General features: G+C 39.6%; 2 protein-coding genes across 3 annotated transcripts in view; both read left to right on the forward strand.

Moving 5' to 3' along the window:
• LOC149253365 (TMV resistance protein N-like) overlaps positions 1–11,520 on the forward strand; it is a 108,769-nt gene extending 97,249 nt beyond the window's left edge. The window contains exons 4-6 of the mRNA XM_089454460.1: positions 9,441–9,940; positions 10,093–11,200; positions 11,287–11,520. Of these exons, the coding sequence (XP_089310586.1) occupies positions 9,453–9,940; positions 10,093–11,200; positions 11,287–11,520 (1,830 nt within the window). The 5' untranslated portion in view covers positions 9,441–9,452. The remainder of the gene's footprint in view (positions 1–9,440; positions 9,941–10,092; positions 11,201–11,286) is intronic.
• Positions 11,521–16,826: 5,306 nt separating this feature from the next.
• LOC149253367 (uncharacterized) lies at positions 16,827–18,895 on the forward strand. Of its 2 annotated transcripts, none has more exons than XM_089459899.1 (3): positions 16,827–18,042; positions 18,219–18,281; positions 18,390–18,895. In XM_089459899.1, exons 1-3 carry the CDS (start codon positions 16,990–16,992, stop codon positions 18,843–18,845), a joined length of 1,572 nt encoding a protein of 523 aa, XP_089316025.1. In that variant the 5' UTR covers positions 16,827–16,989; the 3' UTR covers positions 18,846–18,895. The 2 variants fall into 2 exon arrangements, with proteins under 2 accessions (XP_089316025.1, XP_089316026.1); XM_089459900.1 differs by having other exon boundaries at positions 17,923–18,042; positions 18,209–18,281.
• Positions 18,896–19,354: the final 459 nt, after the last annotated feature.

Here is a 19,354-nt window from a genome sequence, read left to right on the forward strand (position 1 = left end):
TGATGAACAACAAGAAGAAGGAATCTTTCAGGAACCTTTATAGGAGATTCAACCTGATAATGCACCACCACAGTTGGTTCGCAGATCTTCTAGGCCTCATAAGTCTCCACAAAGGTATCCTCCTTCAAACTATATTTTGTTGACTGATGAAGGTGAGCCTAATTGTTTTCAAGAAGCTTGTACAATTTAGAACAATGAAGAATGGAAGAAAGCAATGGAAGAAGAAATGAACTCTTTGCTGGAAAATAAAACTTGGGAGTTGGTAAACCTCCCGAAAGGAAGAAAGGCTCTACAAAACAAATGGGTTTACAGGATTAAGCATAAAGGTGATGAAAAGAAGGAGAGGCATAAAGCAAGACTGGTGGTGAAAGGTTTTGCCCAAAAAGAAGGTATTGACTTCACTGAAATTTTCTCACCTGTTGTTAAAATGTCATCCATTAGAGGCATTATTGGTATAATTGCTGCTTTAAACCTAGAATGTGAACAATTAGATGTAAAAACTGCATTCCTTCATGATGAATTGGAGGAAGAAATTTATATGGAGCAACCAGAGGGCTTCATATAAAAATGAAAAGAAGACCTTGTTTGCAGGTTGAACAAGAGTCTATGGGTTGCAACAGGTGCCTCGACAATAGTACAAGAAATTTGATTCATTCATGTTGAAACATGGTTTTCAGAGGTTGGAAGCTGACCATTGTGTCTAAATCAAGAGGTATGATCAAGGAAGTATATAATATTATTGTTATATGTGGATGACATGTTGATTGTTGGGCATAATAAGAATAAGATCAATAGGTTGAAGAAAGATTTGGGTATCAAATTTGCAATGAAGGATTTGGGACCAGCAGAACAGATATTGGGAATGCGGATTATGCGTGACAGGAAAAACAAAAGGTTGTGGCTGTCACAAGAAAAATATATCAAGAAAGTGCTTGACAAGTTTAATATGAAGGATACCAAGTCAGTTGGTACCCCTCTTGCAACCCACTTCAAGCTGAGTACTGAATTGTCCTAGTGATGACAAGGAGAAGGAAGAGATGAGAAGGATTCCTTATGCTTCAGCAGTTGGCAGTTTGATGTATGTCATGGTATGCACACGACCATACATTGCATATTTAGTGGGAGTAGTGAGTAGGTTCCTTGCCAATCCAGGAAAACAACATTGGAGAGCAGTAAAATGGATTTTGAGGTATCTCAAGGGTACTAGTCATTATTGTTTATGTTTTGGTCATAATAAGACTGTGCTTGAAGTATTTACAGATGCAGAAATGGCTGAAGATATGGACACTAGAAATTCCACTACAGGTTATTTGTATACATTTGTAGGTGCAGCAGTATCTTGGGTGTCAAAGCTACAAAGAATAGTAGCCCTCTCTACAATAGAAGCAGAGTACATAGCTGCAACAGAAGCTTGTAAAGAGATGTTGTGGATGCAACAATTCCTAAGAGAGATAGGAATAAAGCAAGACAAGTATGTGTTATATTGTGATAGTCAGAGTGCCATTCACTTGGCGAAAAACCAAACATTTCATTCAAAAACCAAGTACATTGACTTAAGGTACCATTGGATCCAACATGTGTTGGAGGAAGAACTGTGATTCTTGGAAAAGATCCATACAGATAGGAACCCTATTGATATGCTCACTAAAATTCTACCACGAAATAAACATGAGTTATGTAAAGGCATGGTAGGACTTGGTGTGACTTGATGACTCTTATTTGGCTTCAAGTGGGAGAATGTTAAGTGTGAAGCCAAATTCATGAATCACATGCAAGATTCTAGATCTTTCTACACCGCCATTAGTTTCTAGATCTCCAGAATTCTAGATCTTTCTACATCGCCATTAGTTTCTAGATCTCCATTTGAATCACATATAGGATTCTAGATCCTTCTTCTGACTTTAAAAATTTTTAATTTCTCTGGCCAAGGAAAGAAAGCCAAGGCCCAAGCCTATTATGTAATGCTAAGTGATTTATGTTCTCTAGTGACTGTTCTATTTATTCTGTTGTTTCTGATTGAGTAATCTTGTTGTTTCTCGATTTATTTGTGTTTGTGAATTATTCTTTGCTATTGCCATTTAAATCTCTGAGTATAAATCTGTTGTGTGTTCTGTATGCTCTGGTCTAACAGATTTTGCTTGCCCCAACATAGAGCCGGTACAATCCCTGTGAGATTAACAAGCTATTCATGTTGTTTTTCTCAATTAATTTCTATAGGAATTTACTTTTATCCATCATCCTACATAATCAAAAATGAGTATTTACTACCCTGTGTATCATCAAGCTGGTTGACATGAGATCTAATTACAAAGCAATATTTACTACTCAATTTATCAAGGTTTACAAGGGGATCTAAAATTATTAAAATTCTATGCAAAGCGAAGCATTCTGTAGTCGGGTGTTGCTTGCTAGCCCACGCATTCAGAAAGTACAATTCGTATGAGGCTCACGAGTTAGGCATTTAATTTAATCCATCAATTTGGCGTGGAATTTCAAATTTGTTCCGGTTGTGACTCAAAATTCGTTGACTGTTAGTTTTCACATATTTGTTATTTTTTTGGTTCGAATCAAAATTCGTTGACGGTTTTTTTAGTGTTAATTGTTTTTATTTTTAGTTATTATTATGTAACCTCTCATATTTAAGGTAACATTGTTGTGGTAAGTAAAAGAGGGTCTATTTTATTTAGGGATTCACGATAGATTTTGGCTGTTAAAAATTTTCGAGTCTTAACCTTATGAAACTAAGGTGGGAATGGGGCACGAGAATGAGAAAAGTAATCCAAATCAATCAGCAGAAAAGTTTTGTGATTGATATTAAAAAGTTGTCTTGGGTTTTATAGTGGCAATTGATTGGCAAAGCCCTTGAGAACCAAAGTTATAGAGAAACAAATAGGTCATATTCACATGAAGATTCTTCATTATAATAAAAAACATTATAATAAAAAACAATGCTAATCTTGATTGAGGAAAGGTGACTTGATTGTACCATTAACAAATGAGAGATCTTGCTTTGAAACCCTCTGCTTATACCGATACTAATCCAATTCAAGCTAAATACCAAAGACAATAATGCTAGAAAAAGTAGAATCTACGGTTGTTTCACGAAGCTTGATTTCGGGCATCTATACAGAGGCTTAATAAACACAGAATTCACTCACCACAAAAAATTTAGGATTAAAATTATAATTTATGAAAATACATTCATACTGCGGCTCATTCACCAAGTAAAAACAAAGGTTTATAATGATTTACACTTCACCACGGGTTGCAGAGTAACACACAATAAAACACACTAATTGTTGTTTTCACGTGCCCACCAAAATTTGCTCCACGATTTTCTCCTCCCTACCTCAAAGACTCACCCTCTCTTTCTCTCTCTTACAAAATGAAACTTTCATTCATATTTATCTCAACATACAATTTGACATTAATACATGAGAGAGAAAAATAATTAATACATTGTTGTTGTGTTGTTGTTGGGAGTGGACGATAATCGCGTAGGTGTTTGTGGAGCATGGGAAATAGTCACGTAGTAAATGCTTGTCCATATTTACTAAACTTCATTAAATTCCTTAACTTTTGTGATGTGATGCGGAGTGGTTAGCACGATACTGTTATCGCTTCAGTCCTTCCATCTTTAAACAAAGATGCAACCTGCAAAAATACTTCTGACAAGTATGGCTACTGTTAGGGTGTTTAACGCAGTGGTTGTGATTAATATTTCCAACACTCCCCCTTAATCACAATTGCTGCAATTGACAATTTCCAAACAATTTCTAAGATAAACAAAACTTTCACGTGCCAATGACTTTGTGAAGATATCAGCGAATTGTTCCTGTGACCTACAATGTTGCAACACAATTTCATCATTGTTAATCAACTCTCTAATAAAATGATATTTAGTATCAATATGCTTGGTCCTCTTGTGAAAGAAAAATTCTTTGACAATGCAATTGATGAGTTGTTGTCGCAGAAAATAGTTGTCATTCCCTCTTGGTCATGACGAAGATCCCTCAACATCCTTCTCATCCAAACTGACATGCTGTTGTTGTTGCTGCGACATATTCAGCTTCTGTTGTTGACAATAACACTATTGGCTGTTTCTTGGAGGCCCATGAAATGGCTCCAAAACCTAAATGGAAAACATATCCTGACGTGCTCTATCTGTCATCGACACTTACTACCCAATCACTATCAGTGTAACCAATGAGCCTGAAATCACTTGTTGTTGTCTACAAAATGCCATGTTGTTTTGTCCCATTGACATAACTTAGAATAATTTTCGATGCTTGCCAATGTGTCTCCTTGGGTGTTTCCATGAACCTCGACACCAAGATTACTGCATACATTATATCTGGCCCAGTGGCGGTGAAATACATCAAGTTGTCAATTATGCTTTTGTATAATGTCGGATTGACATTGCCGTTGCAATCTTCTTTTCTCAACTTCAACCCTATGACAGTTGGAGTTGGTGTGGACTTGTTGTTCTGCATTTTAAACCTCTTCAAATTGTCTGCCACATACTTTCTTTGAGAGATAAAAATGCCATTTTCTGTTTGCTTCACTTCTATGCCCAAAAAATATCTTAACAGTCCCAAGTCAGTCACTTCAAATTCACTCTTCATAACTTGTTTGAAATCAATGATGAGGAGATCATCACTGCCTGTAAAAATCAAATCATCTACATATAAGACAACAATAAGAATCTTACCATCACTCTCTTTGATGTAGAGAGTAGGCTCACTATCACATTTGTCAAAACCATTGTCCAACAAGTAGGCATCTATTCTGCTATACCATGTGCACGGTGCTTGCTTAAGCCCATAAAGAGCTTTCCTCAACCGATACACTTTGTCTTCTTGGCCTTCTACCTCATAACCAGGCGGTTGCGCAACATACACTTCCTCTTTCACCACTCCATTCAAGAATGCTGATTTTACGTCCATTTGATAGACTTTCCATTTATGTTGTGCGGCGATCACCACAACTGCGCGCACTATCTCCATACTCGCCATTGGCGCGAACGTCTCCGCGTAATCTCTTTCATGCTGTTGCTTGTATCCTTTGACAACTAGCCTTGCTTTGTGCCTTTCAATCTTTCCCTCAATGTTGCTTTTGGTCTTATAGACCCACTTCACTCCAATGACATGTTTTCATTTCAGAAGGTTCACTAACTCTCATGTGTCATTCCTTTCTATTGCTTCTATTTCTTCCTCCATTGCCGCAACCCATTTTTCTTCTTTGATTGCATCCTCCAAATGGATTGGGTCATCTACATAACAAAACAAGGCAAATAAGGAATTTAGAACAGTGCTACTATTAACTTCATCTTGCTCATAAATTTCATTTAAACTTATGAATTTTGATCTTCTTGTGCTTGCTGAAGATGGGTTTGACATGTCACTTGGTTTTGCGCTTTACAGCGTGCTTGGAGAAACGCTCTCTTGGCTGCACGAAACTGTCGTATTATTTGTTGATGGTGTTGATTGCTGCCTGCTTTGTTGCACTTGAATAGGAGTAGAGGGAGTCACTGTTGAGGAATTACTCGCTGCAGTTAATTCCTCTTCGTCCTCATGTGGTATACATGCTTTGACATTGACTGTATTTTCTAAACTTCCATCCCACGCTTCCTCTTCTATAAACTACACATTTTTGCTGATTATGACCTTCTTGGTTAATGGACTGTAAATTTTGTATGCCTTGGATTCATCACTGTATCCAACAAATATACATTTCTCCCCCTTGATGTCCAAATTCTTCCTCAACTCGTCCGAGACATGTGCATACGCCACACATCCAAAAACTCTCATGTGAGTGACACTATGCTTTCTTCCACTCCATGCCTCTTCAGGAACTATGTTCTGGACGCTTTAGGTTGGAAATCTATTCAAGATATACACTGCACAAGCGACAGCTTTGGCCCAATAATCATTTGGAAAATGCGTTTTTTTCATGATACTCGCCATTTCCATAATGGTCGTATTCTTCCTTTTTGCCACACCATTTCGCTGAGGTGTATACCTTGTTGTAAATTTCTTGTGAATTCCATGATCCCAATAAAAACGAAGGAAATCATTTGAGATGTATTCTCCACCTCTGTCAGTCCTAAGGACTTTGATGTAGTGTCCGCTTTGCTTATCAACAAAAGCTTTGTATTGGCGAAAGTGCTCAAACACTTCACTTTTCTCTTATAAGAAATAGAACCATGAATTCCTTGTGTAGTCATCTATGAAGGTCAATAAATAGTGGCTGCTACCAATTGATGGTGTCTGCATTGAGCCACATAAATCTGAGTGGACAATCTCCAAATATGCCTTTGTCCTTACTGACTTTCCTGCTAGAAATGTCTCTCTATGTTGTTTTCCCAAGATACATCCTTGACATAGGCTGTCTGATTTTTCTATGAGTGGTAGTCTCTTCACCATGCCTTTCCTCTGTAGCAAATTCAAACCTCCAAAGTTGAGATGTCCAAATCTCAAATGCCATAACCAATTTTCATCTTTGACCTCTACTTGAAAGTTTACTTGTATGACAACTGCATCTTTTCTTCCATTCTCTTGTGAGTTCATTGAGAGTTGTGCTTGTGCACCTTCTTTCTGCAAATTTGATTTTAGTTTTAAGGGAAACATTTTATTGTTTGTCATATGAAACTTTGCAATCAGTTGTCTTCTTGGAGGTCTATCCAAAATTGTGCACACATCATTTTTAAAGAAGACATTGCAGCCCTTTTGCATGAGCTGTCCAATGCTTATGAGGTTATGCTTTAGACCGAGGACAAAGTAAACATCTGAGATGTACTTCTTCTCCCCCTTCTTTTTTAGGATATTAACTCTTCTTTTTCCCATGACAAAGACTTTGCTATCAGTCCCTAATGTCACTTCAGATTTCACACTTTCATCTAGATTGGAAAACATTTCTATGTTTCCTGACATGTGGTTGCTACACCCTGAATCTAGATACCATATATCACTTTGTTTTTCTTGTGCTACACCACAAGCTAAAAACATGCTATCATGGTTCTGATTTTCTTTTGTGAAATTTACACTTGGTTTATTACTAATGTCATATTGCTTCTTTCTACAACCATTTGCATAATGACCATACTTCTTACAGTAATGACATTGAACTTGAGATTTATCATACCACTGACCTTGTGATTGATTTTGGCTTGGGCCTTAACTTGGATTTTGATTGCTGCCTCTTCCACTTGAGCTTGAAGGGATGCTTCTTCCACCTCTGTGTGGGCTTCTTCCTCTTCCTATAGTGTATGATCTTCCTATGCCTCGACCTTGACCAAATGATACTTGTGTCTTGAAGGCATGGTCCAATGATGAGCTTGTTGCTCTATTAAGTCTATGTTCATGAGAAATCATTGATGCATTAAGCTCATCCACTAAGAACTGTGAGAGATCATTTGTCTCTTCTATGGCCACAACAATGGCATCAAACCTTGATGGCAAACTTCTCAAAACTTTCTCAACTATTCTTCTTTCCTCAAGTGTCTCACCATGAGACTTGATTTGAGTAACCAACCGAATTACATGTGAAACAAATGAGTCTACATTCTCAGACTCTTTCATACAAAGTATTTCAAAGTCTCTTCTCAACATTTGCAACTTTGTTGTCTTGAATTTTTCCATGCCTTGGTAGGCTGTCTGGAGGGTGTCCCATGTTTGCTTGGAATTCGTTGGTGCTGCAACCCTTGGGGAAACACTTTCTTGCTTGAAAAATGGAGTTTGCAGCTTTGTTGTCTTGACTTTTGCCATGCCTTGGTAGGCTGTCTGGAGGGTGTCCCATGTTTGCTTGGAATTCGTTACTGCTGCAACCCTTGGGAAAACACTTTCTTGCTTGAAAAATGGAGAATAAGTCTTTTGCATCCTTCTTCAGGGTGTCCCTTAACAAATCTCTTTCTGCTTGAGATAAGACATTGTATGTTGTTGCCTATGCTAGTTCTTGAAAATCATTCTCCACCAAATCCCAAATGTCTTGACAAGAAAACAAGTAATAGCCCAATAACCATAATTTTTTCGATTAAACTAAGGTATTTGAAGATTAGTCAAGCTTGTGCTTGATGTTGCCATTTTTGAGTGTAAGAAAACAAACTGTCTATCTGCTAGTAAATATGTTCAAAACAATCTACCCTCAAAACAATTTTAACTGCTCGTAAAAACACTTACAGTAACAAAGCTTAACCCTTAACCCGCTCCAATTCATGTTAGAAAAGAATTCACTCACCCCAAAAACAGAGTAAAAAGAGTAAGTTTGGAGCAACTCAATAAAACTTAGGATTAAATTCTAATTTATGAAAATACATTCATATGAGAGTGTGGCTCATTCACCAAGTAAAAACAAATACTTACAGTGATTTACACTTCACGAGGGGTTGCAGAGTAACACACAGTAAGTAATTGTTGGACCCACCAAAATTTGCTCCACTATTTTCTCCTCCCTACCTTCCTACCTCATAGACTCACCCTCTCTTTCTCTCTTACAAATTGACTTTTTCATTCATATTTATGTCAACATACAATTTGACATTAATACATGACAAAGAAAAATAATTAATACGCCTTGTTGTTGAGTGTGGACAGTGATCCTGCAGGTGTTATTTGCTAAACTTTATTAAATTCATTAACTTTTGTGATGTGGTGCCGAAATAGTTCCCGCAGTATTTTGTTCGGCTTCAATCCTTCCATCTTCAAACAAAAAAGCAACTTGCAAAAATACATCTGACAAAGTATAATTCTGTCAAAATGTTAACGAGATGGTTAAGATTAATATTTCCAACAAATAAGAAAAGGCCTCTTGAAAAACAATGTTAAATTATTTTATGTGCAAGATAAACAACTAACTCTTCAATTATTTTCCGTGCAAGATAAACAACTACTCTTGCTTGTTCTGTTAACGGCAAACCAATGGTGAACAAAGAGTTTTTGGACCGGCTTCTCAATCACTACATTTCTTTTTCTCATTCTATTTTGTGGAATGTGTCTTCTTCTTACATGGCACACATGGGAAATGTAATCTGTAAGTCATAGAAAAGATGGTGTGGAGTTATGGATGTCTAAATTCTTCTAAGAGTTCCCAGTTGGGGAAATGATTTAGTTAGTTATGGCAGTTTATCTATAAAAGTCTCCGTTGGGAAAAGTTGGGGAAATGATTTAGGTAGTTATGGCAGTTTATCTATAAAAGTCTCAGTTGCTTTATTTAAAATACCCCACCTCCAACCCATTAGTTTTAACCCGTCACTGTGGATGTGTTAAGATTTTCATTTACCGTAAAATACTTTTAAAATACAAAATATTCTCTGGAACTTCAAATTCCAGGCCTGCATCGGTTGATCGACCCATTAAATCACTTTATTTATAGTTTTACTCTTTGCCCAATTTTATCATACTTTCGCAGTTGAATGCATCAATCATATCTATTTCCTTTTGCAGGAGGTGATAGTTATGGAGCTGCAAGTGCCAGAGATAGTGCCGGAAACATTCCAAGTGTTTATAAACCATAGAGGACCGGACGTTAAAAAGACGCTTGCCAGCCTCATATACCATCGCCTCATAAACTGCGGGTTGAGTGTCTTTCTGGATAGAGACGAAATTCGCACGGGAGATACTATCGCATTTGCCATCAGCACCGCCATTCAGTCTGCCTCTCTTCACATTGCCATTTTTTCAGAGACTTATGCTGAATCGAAATGGTGTTTAGATGAGTTGCTGTGGATTTTGAGATCACATCATAAGCGCAACACAAAGGTTATTCCTGTGTTTTTCGACGTTGAGCCTACCGACCTTCGTCACATTGAGAATGGTCGTTATGCAAAAACCTTCGAAAATCACCAACACAAAGGTAGATTCACCATAGAAGACATTCAGAAATGGAAGAGAGCCCTCAATGAAGCCTCAGATATGTCTGGTCTGTTATTCAAAACAAAAGAAAGGTAATAAGGCTTTCATGATTCCGCGGTTTCAATTTATATATTCAAATTGTAGTAATATTTTGAGAATTTTTAGAGGTATCAAATTTCGTTCTTACTAAGCATCTATGTGGCTTCAAATTTCGTTCTTACCAAACACCTATGTGGCTTATTAGTGACCTTGGAGAACTTTTGGAGAACATTGTGAAAATGGTAGTACAAGAGATACTTCAAGCGGAACCACTAGAAGTCGGTAAATACTCAGTCGGCCTGCACCAAGCAGCGGAGGATTTTCAAAATGAAATTAAGAACCAAAGAGATTCAGTAACTGTTGTGGGGATCGCTGGAATGATTGGTGTAGGAAAATCAACTCTCGCTAGATATCTCTACGGCTTGAAATGTTCCGGCTTTACCCGATCATGTTTTTTATGTGATGTCAGGAAAACGGATTTACTATCCTTGCAAAATAAGCTCCTTTTTGATCTGCTGGGTGATCGTTTCAACCAAATTGACTATATCTATAAAGCGAGGAGTATTTTACGAAATTGTATACGCCGTCTCCCGAGAATTTTTGTGGTTCTGGACGATGTTGATCATATGGATCAAATAGATGGTCTGCTAGATATGGATGACCTGTCCTCTGGGAGTCTCATATTGATCACATCTCGTGATCAGAGTTTACTCAGACACTCGTCTGCCAGAATTATAATGTATTATGTAAAGCCGTTGCATAAAATTCACGCCCGAGAGCTCTTCTGCCGCCATGCTTTCTCTGAATCTAAGCCATCCGAAGATTTCAAAGGTCTAATCGAGGAGATTCTGAAGATATGTGAGGGGTTGCCTTTGACCTTAAAGGTTTTGGGACGACTCTTTCTTGGCCAGCCTGTAGGGTACTGGAAGTGGCAGTTGGACAAACTCTCTACAACTCTGCTTTCCGATGTAATTAACCCATTAAAAGTGTGCTATGAAGCTCTGGACCCTGTAGAGAAGGAGGTGTTCTTGGACATTGGCTGTTTCTTAGTTGGAGAAGAGCAAGAATTAGCGGTTCGAGTTTTGGAGGGATTATATGAAAACAACAGAATTGTTGGTTATCTGGAAAGTCTCCGTCAAAAATGCCTCGTCGACGTTCATGGTGACGAGTATGGAAGTGTTAAAATTACAATGCATAATCAACTCAGGGATTTGGCAAGACATATTGCCCGGGAAGAGTTTCGTGCGTTGCCGGCGCTTCAGCCGCTACGACTTTCTAGCTCAGATGATGTAGAGCAAATGATGCAATTGCAGGTATGTAAATTTGATTGATTATTAATTTTTCTGTTTATTATAAATAAAATAGACATTTTAACTTGCAGGCTAAATTTGATTGTCAGGCCGGATCACACATCAGGATACGGGGAATTCGGTCCTCCGAAAGCATGTGGAGAGTTGGCTTCGTGAACAATAAAACTGTTGAAGGTATGCATCTCCTTGTATTCGATGGTTTGTACGATTTGTCGTCTATTTTCGACGAGTGGGATATCTCTGGAGACCTGGTATGGCTTCGCTTGCGCAAGGCCCAATCATGTCACTTGCCTGTAAATGTGTTAGAAAACCTGCACAGATGAATCTAGCTAGTAAAGGTTGAACACACAGCTTTGCAGAGCAAAAGCACTAAAAGAAAATCGAAAGAAGAAAAGAATGATTCAATTGAAAATTATGTTACAATGCTCATGATATAGCATTACTGGGTGAAGATCCCAAGGTAATAACTATAGTGGTGATCAATGAGAAGACTCAACACCTACAACAAGTTCCGGAGATAACTAGTCAGTTGCGGAGTTAAAGAAGGAGCAAATCAAGGAGTAAATCATGCAAAAGGAATTTTGCATGCAATCCCATGCTCTAACTAAAAGTCCGCATGTAGATGTGTAGTAGTTCCAACATGCAAAAGGAATCTTGCATGCAGTCACATGCTCTAACTAAGAGTCTACATGTAGGTGTGTAGTAGTTCCAACACCCCCCCTGAACACCACTATGGGGAAAAATAGAAAATGGGCCCTGGCAACTAAGGCAAAAGGTCACCCAAAATACAATGCAACTTGTACTAAAATGGAGGAAAGAGGGAAAACCTCGTGGGAAAAACCCCCCCTCAAAATACAATGTAATCAAAAGAGAAGAGGAAGAAAAATACAATTGCTAAGCAATCGTGTCCTTCACTCCAAGACGATCACGCAAAGAGCGAAACTTCTGCTCAGTGAATGTCTTGGTGAAGATGTCTGCAGTCTGTTCTGCTGAAGGACAGAACTGCAAATCAATTACCCGATCATGTACTAAGTCTCTGATGTAGTGCATATGGATCTCTATGTGCTTCGTCCGCTGCCGCTGTACTGGATCCCTGCAAAATTTGAGAGTGCTCTGATTGTCACACCAGATGACAATGGGCTGGTGGAACTGGACGCCCAACTCAGTGAGGAAGTGTTATAGCCACAGAGCCTGAATGGTGATGTTGACTACTCCTCGGTACTCAGCCTCAGCTGAAGAGAGAGCAATCGCAGCCTGCTTCTTGCTCGACCAACAGATAGGGCCAGATCCTAGACTGAGTGAATATCCGGAGGTGGACTTGCGATCAATGCTGTCTCCCGCCCAATCAGAATCTGTGAAGCCAAGGAGATTCAATGCAGTGCTTGCTGCATAGTGAATCCCGAAGGTGATGGTGCCCTGCACATATCGGAGGATGCGCTTGGCAGCATTCCAGTGTAGCTCATGCGGCTCCTGCATGTATCTGGAAACTGCCCCTACTGCGTATGAGAGATCTGGTCTGGAGTGGGTGAGGTACAATAAGCTCCCCACTAGTTGTCGGTAGAGAGTGCTGTCAACTAATGGAGTGTCACCTCCATCCTCAAGGCGGACCCCAGACAGAAAAGGAGTCGGTGCTGACTTGCAGTCAGTCATGCGAAATCTCTCGAGGAGATCCCGTGCATACTTAGCCTGAGAGAGTTTGATGCCTGTGGCATTCTGGCTAATCTCAAGACCAAGAAAGAAGTGTAATGGACCCATGTCCGTCATCAAGAACCTATCATGCAAGGCCCTCTTGACTGTAGCAATGGCTGAAGCCGAGCTGCCAGTGATTAGGAGATCATCTACATACAAAACTAAGATAAGAAGAGAATCATGTGTCCTAAGCATGTAAACATTCGGATCAGACTTACATCTTTCAAAGTTTTGTGATAAGAGAAAAGAATCCATCTTCGCGTACCAAGCTCTCGGGGCTTGCTTAAGGCCGTAGAGAGATTTCTTCAGTCTGCAGACCAAAGATGAATCCTGAATGAAACCATGTGGTTGCTCCATGTAGATCTCCTCAGATAGGTCTCCGTGAAGAAAGGCATTCTTCACATCCATCTGATGTACTTCCCACCGCTGGGTAGCCGCAATGGCAAGTGTAAGGCGTATGGAATCCATCTTTGCTACTGGAGCAAAGGTCTCGTCATAATCAATGCCATGCACTTGTTGGAAGCCTTTGGCTACTAGCCTTGCTTTCCGTCTGGTGATTTGCCCATCTGCAGCACTCTTGGTCCTGTAGACCCATTTGCATCGGACAAGTTTCCTTCCTGAAGGAAGGGGGACCAGATCCCAAGTCTGGTTCTCGAGGAGGGAGTTATACTCCTCCTCCATGGCGGACTCCCAAGATGGATGCCCAGCAGCCTCAGCATAAGACTGTGGATCAGAAGACTGAACCAAATGACAATGCCAGGAGGGCGATGGTTCAGTGGCAGTGAGGACAAGAGGAGGCTCAATAAACTCTGAGCTAGTCCTCTGCATATCAGAATTATCCCCCACAAGACCATTTCTAGCAGCTGGTTGGTCTTGTGCATATATCTCACGTAAGCTCCTTGTTCTCTAATTTATAACAGGGGAATATGATTCACTGCTGGAAGCCCGATCTGGGCTTGGATGTGGATCATCATTTGCATGCACTAGATTTGTATCTGAAGACTCTGTCTTTGCATCTGCATGCTCTTCCTCGGCATCTGCATGATCTGTATCTGCATCTGAATGCACTGAGTCATCATCTCGGACATGAGGTAGATAAAAAGTGTCTGCATGCGGCGCTTGAGGTGCATGCGAGAGACTTTCCTCAAATTTGACACTTCGCTCAATGATGAGCTTGTCCGTAGAGGGTATCAATAGTCGATATCCCTTCACACCATCAGGGTATCCAACAAAGATGCACTCAATGCTCTGTGGATCAAGAGCTTTCCTCTTTTCAGAGGGGATCCGGGCCCATGCTCGAGAGCCGAAAACACGGAGGTGAGTGACCTCTAGTTTAGTGCCGCTCCAAGCCTCAAAGGGGGTCTGGTCCTTGACAGACCTATGAGGAGATCTGTTCTGGATGTAGTTAGCACAATTAAGTGCTTCGGCCCAAAGCTTATGAGGCAGTGACTTGGCATGCAACATGCAGGAAGCCATCTCTTTGAGAGATCGGTTCTTTCTCTCAGCAACTCCGTTCTGCTGCGGAGTGTATGGAACTGTGTACTGCAACTGTATGCCGGACTGAAGGCAAAGGTTCTGAAGTTCGGTGTTAACATATTCCCCCCCATTGTCTGTACGGAGGGCTTTGATCTTTCTCTCTGATTGTGTCTCTACTAGTGCTTTGAAATTTTCAAAGTGCTCAAAAACTTCATATTTGTTCCTGAGAAGATACACCCAAGTATACCGTGAGAAATCATCAATAAATGTAAGCACATACCTTGCTTTGTTGATGGAAGGATGAGGAAAAGGCCCCATGAGATCACTATGGATCAGATCTAGAGGAGAGGATGCTCTGTGAGTCTTGCCGGTGTCAAACTTTTCTCTAGGATGTTTGCCAAGAACACACCCTTCACAAACTCCTTTGGAGAAACTGATATTTGGCAAGCCTTCCACCATCTCATTCTTGCTTAGCTGCTGCATATACCTGTAATTTAAGTGACCAAACCTCTCGTGCCAAAGCCTACTACTATCATCAGCATGTGTAAGCAATAAGGAGGATTCAGATTCAATAAATTCAGAAAATGTATACAGTCTGGCTCCATTGTTTACCTCACCAGTTGCAATTTTGTCATTGCTATGTAGATCATATATGTTCACTGCATCTGGAGTGAATTCCACTCTCTTTCCGGTGCCGGAATGAGTGATCTGATAAACTGAAAGCAGGTTTACCGAAAGTTTTGGAACATGAAGCACATCTTCAAAGCTTCCGTGTAAAAGTTCCACTCTACCTTTTCGGTGACCTCAATAGGTGAGTCATCTCCCATGAGGATGGGAGGTCCTTTGCATGCATCCAAAGAGGAATATACTTCTTTTGCAGCAGCCATATGATGTGATGCACCAGAATCTATAATCCATGCATCAGGAGAAGAATTAATTGCAACTAAAGCATGAAAATTGTTACCTTTCCCGTGTGGCGGATCCTCAGTTTTCTTCTTGGCGCCCTGAGGGATGTGGTCCCCAAGGTTGTGCTTCTGAAGGATTTCTGCCATTTGGTCAATTTGTTTCTTCATGCAAGAGGATTCTGGATGGAATCCTCTTTGACAGTAGGTGCATCTATTTCCTTTCTTCCCTTTCTCATTTCTCGAGCCGGAGGAGTCATTGAAGGGCTTGGTGTACCCTTCCTTCTTTGGATGGGAATGTGCTTTTCCTTTGTCTTTTTGCTGCTGATTTTTCTGATTTGAATCAGATCTGTGATTTTTATTGTGGCTGCCATCATGCACAGCAAGTGCATGTGCTTTTGGAGGTTTGATTTTCCCCATGCCAATGAGTTTATCTTGCTCAAAAATAAGGGACTCCATAAATTCTTTGAGAGAAGGCATAGTGTAGGATTTACCTGTTGCGAGCCTTACTGAATGAAATGTAGACACAAAGACGGAGTATTCTGGTCCGAGCTTTGACATAATAGAGAGAACTTGGCGACTCTCCTCCTTGGATTTGTCAATTCCACAACCCTTGAGTTGCAGCAATAGATCATTATATTTGGTGAAGAAGTCTTGAATTCTGTCATAGTTCCGTGGATCCAATGATAGCAGTTCCACTTCGAGCAGATGTCCTTTCATCTCATCCTGTTTCCCGTAGAGCTCTTCAACCTTTTTCCAAATCTCATTGGGAGTATTGCAGGCAGATAGATGAAACTGCAACTCTGGAGAGATGCACATGCATATGGATCCGTGAGCCTCATCCATACGGTTGAGGTACTTGGATTTCTCTATGGCTGAAGTGGGTTCCACTTCTGTAGCCATGGTAATCCTGTACAACCCTTTATGACGAAGGTATCGAGCCATTTGATCCTTCCATTCATGATAGTTGTACGGTGTTAGGATCGATGCTTTGGGAAACTCCATTTTTCTGTCAATCTTCGATCTCCAAGCTGTAATACTTGCAAAATAAAGTACTGATGCGCCTTTTATCTAGCAACCTGTGGGCTCTGATACCATGTAAATGTGTTAGAAAACCTGCACAGATGAATCTAGCTAGTAAAGGTTGAACACACAGCTTTGCAGAGCAAAAGCACTAAAAGAAAATCGAAAGAAGAAAAGAATGATTCAATTGAAAATTATGTTACAATGCTCATGATATAGCATTACTGGGTGAAGATCCCAAGGTAATAACTATAGTGGTGATCAATGAGAAGACTCAACACCTACAACAAGTTCCGGAGATAACTAGTCAGTTGCGGAGTTAAAGAAGGAGCAAATCAAGGAGTAAATCATGCAAAAGGAATTTTGCATGCAATCCCATGCTCTAACTAAAAGTCCGCATGTAGATGTGTAGTAGTTCCAACATGCAAAAGGAATCTTGCATGCAGTCACATGCTCTAACTAAGAGTCTACATGTAGGTGTGTAGTAGTTCCAACATTGCCACCCTCGATCTCTCTGCGAAGATTAAGAGTTCTGGAAATTGAGGGTGGGGGCGAAACCCTCGAAGCGTTGTTCAACCGTTTTGACGATGACGTAAGCACATCGCACTGAGTAGTGTTAGACTTAAATTTGTCATTTATGCAATTATGCGATCAAATTAACAGCTCATATGTGCTCTGCAGCCTCCCTCGCACTTAAGTGAGATGAATATTGATGCTCTTCAGGGATGGCACAGATGGGACACTGCTCCACTTTTCCGCTTTCTAGGATGGAAGGGAACAGGCGTGACAACATTGACGAAGCTCGTGTTAAATAATTTGGGGTTACTAGACTCAATTCCAATTGAGTTTTCCCAACTTCCAAACCTAAGACATTTAGATCTATCGGGCTGCTCTAATCTGACTGCACTGCCCAACACTTTCTCTCAGTTATTGCAACTTCAATATCTCTCATTGCGAAAATGCATCTCTCTTTCCATCTCACCCGATATTTTGGGAAACATTTCCACTCTTGAGTATGTAGACTTCGAAGGCTGTCGAAAATTAGTAGCTTTGCCTCTGGCAATCCCATATCAAATGCATTTAAGATATCTGAATTTACTAGATACTAGTTTAACAGAATTACCAGACTGTTTGGAAATACTAGACCATTTAGAACAACTAAAAATAAGGAGCCCACGGTTAACAAAGTTACCAATTTGTCTGGGCAAGTTGAAGGGTTTGACAACGTTGGTTCTGGAAGGATGCTCCGCTCTACGGCGCATCTTACCACAAGAAATTGAAGCACCGAAGATCAAGATTTTGACCATAAAACAAAGTCCAATATGCAACTTTACTTTCCAGGATAAGGAGAGTGTTTTAAGAGATTTATCATTGAATTCCACATCCATATCCGAGATATGCATTCCCGAAGGTGTTCTATCCAGCCTCGAAACTATTGATCTTTCACAAAATAGTGTGCTAATGAAGGTCAATGCCTTGCCATCAGCACTAGTAAATCTAGACCTTTCATCCTGCCCCAAATTGAAGACATTAACAACTCTTTCAAATCTGGCAAATCTTAGATTCATCCGTGTAAGCAGTTGTATTAATCTCGAGACCCTGAATGTCGGTGGTCTAATATCGCTACAAGAGATTGAAGCGAGGGGATGTTGGAACCTAAAAAGGCTGGAAGGATTGAGCAAGTGTGGACGTTTGGATCGTCTCAACATTTCAACCGACACGAGAACTATCTGGAATGACATCGGGGTACTTTGGGTGAGTATATCAATCTGTGCACGGGTCTTTATGTACCCAGAACTATATGATATTTGGTGGTGCACGGGTGTTGGTGTAAGCTTATATATTTAAATTTAACTGTTGGGGATATTGCGATTTGAATTTAAAAACTGTATATATTCTCTCTCTAACTTAAAATTGGAAGTTCTGTGCAGAGTTTGCCTTATCATGAAAAGTTATCTACTGCAAGCATTACTGGACTAGCAGATGTCAGGGCGGTGGGTGTTAAAGTTATCTGAGATGAGATGAGATACCAATAAGAATAATATTGTATAGTTTGGATTTTAGATTTATTCAATTGAAATGAATTCATGAAACTTTTGCAGATGTCTAATTGGAACGAAGTTCGTTGTATTTTGGGGAGGTTTAAGACCGAAATGGAGGATATCGTGTATGGTGCAAATCTCAAGGAACATTTCCACTTTTCTAAGACGTTAAGAAATTTCCACTCTCTGAGTGGTATATTGCTGTGCGTTCTTTACGGTGGTTACAGTGTCAGTTCCCCTCGCTTTCGCGTACATGTTAGATTTCAAGGGGGCTATTGGGATAATGGTGACAATGATCACGTCTACGAAACCCTCTGTGGAGGGATAGGTGGAAGAAGGCTACACATATTTTTATGGACCGAGCATTCTAAATTGTTTAAAGATTTCAAAGTGCACGATAACATCAATGTGGATTTCAATTATGCAAAGGGTATAGAATGGGGACAGATAGTTATGGTTGAGAAAGGGGAGGACGTTTTTGAAGTTTGCAAAGAGATCATCACTGCGCTTGCGTAAAAGGTTTATACCATCTCAACCCTTGCCACGTTTATAAAACAAACAATAGATAACGCATGTATTTTATTTTTATTAAAATTATAAAAGATTGGTATTTTATTTTTATTTTTATGAAAATGGAAGAAATATTTATTTTAAAATTGTTTATTTTAATAAAATGTTATTTTGCCACATTTGGATAGATCACAAAATTGTCCACGCTCGTTTTTTCTTTTTCGTAGAAAAAGTGTGGCATGGATCTTTTTCTTTTTATTAAAATGGTAGAATATTTGTTTTAAAATTGTATATAGGTATAAAATGGTTTTTTTGGGCAGAAAGTTGGTTATTTGGACAGGTCACAAAATTTTCCATGTGATTAAACTCGCTTTTTCGTTTTTCCTTTTTCATAGAAAAAGTGTGGCATGGATTTTTTTTTTATTATTAAAATTGTAGAATATTTGTTTTAAAATTGTATATAGGTATAAAATGGTTTTTTTTGGGCAGAAAGTTGATTATTTGGACAGGTCACA

This window comes from Pinus tabuliformis, chromosome 7 (genome assembly GCF_031772625.1).
Source record: "Pinus tabuliformis cultivar Carrire ecotype Pingquan chromosome 7, CPIR1, whole genome shotgun sequence".
Classification (NCBI taxonomy): Eukaryota; Viridiplantae; Streptophyta; class Pinopsida; order Pinales; family Pinaceae; genus Pinus; species Pinus tabuliformis.

Excerpts from the sequence above, each read along its gene's own strand:
- LOC149253367 (XM_089459899.1), top strand. The coding sequence starts at position 16,990 with ATGAATATTGATGCTCTTCAGGGATGGCACAGATGGGACACTGCTCCA. Across the intron at positions 18,043-18,218 it reads ATGACATCGGGGTACTTTGG|AGTTTGCCTTATCATGAAAA; the intron begins GTGAGTATATCA and ends AGTTCTGTGCAG. Across the intron at positions 18,282-18,389 it reads GACTAGCAGATGTCAGGGCG|ATGTCTAATTGGAACGAAGT; the intron begins GTGGGTGTTAAA and ends AAACTTTTGCAG.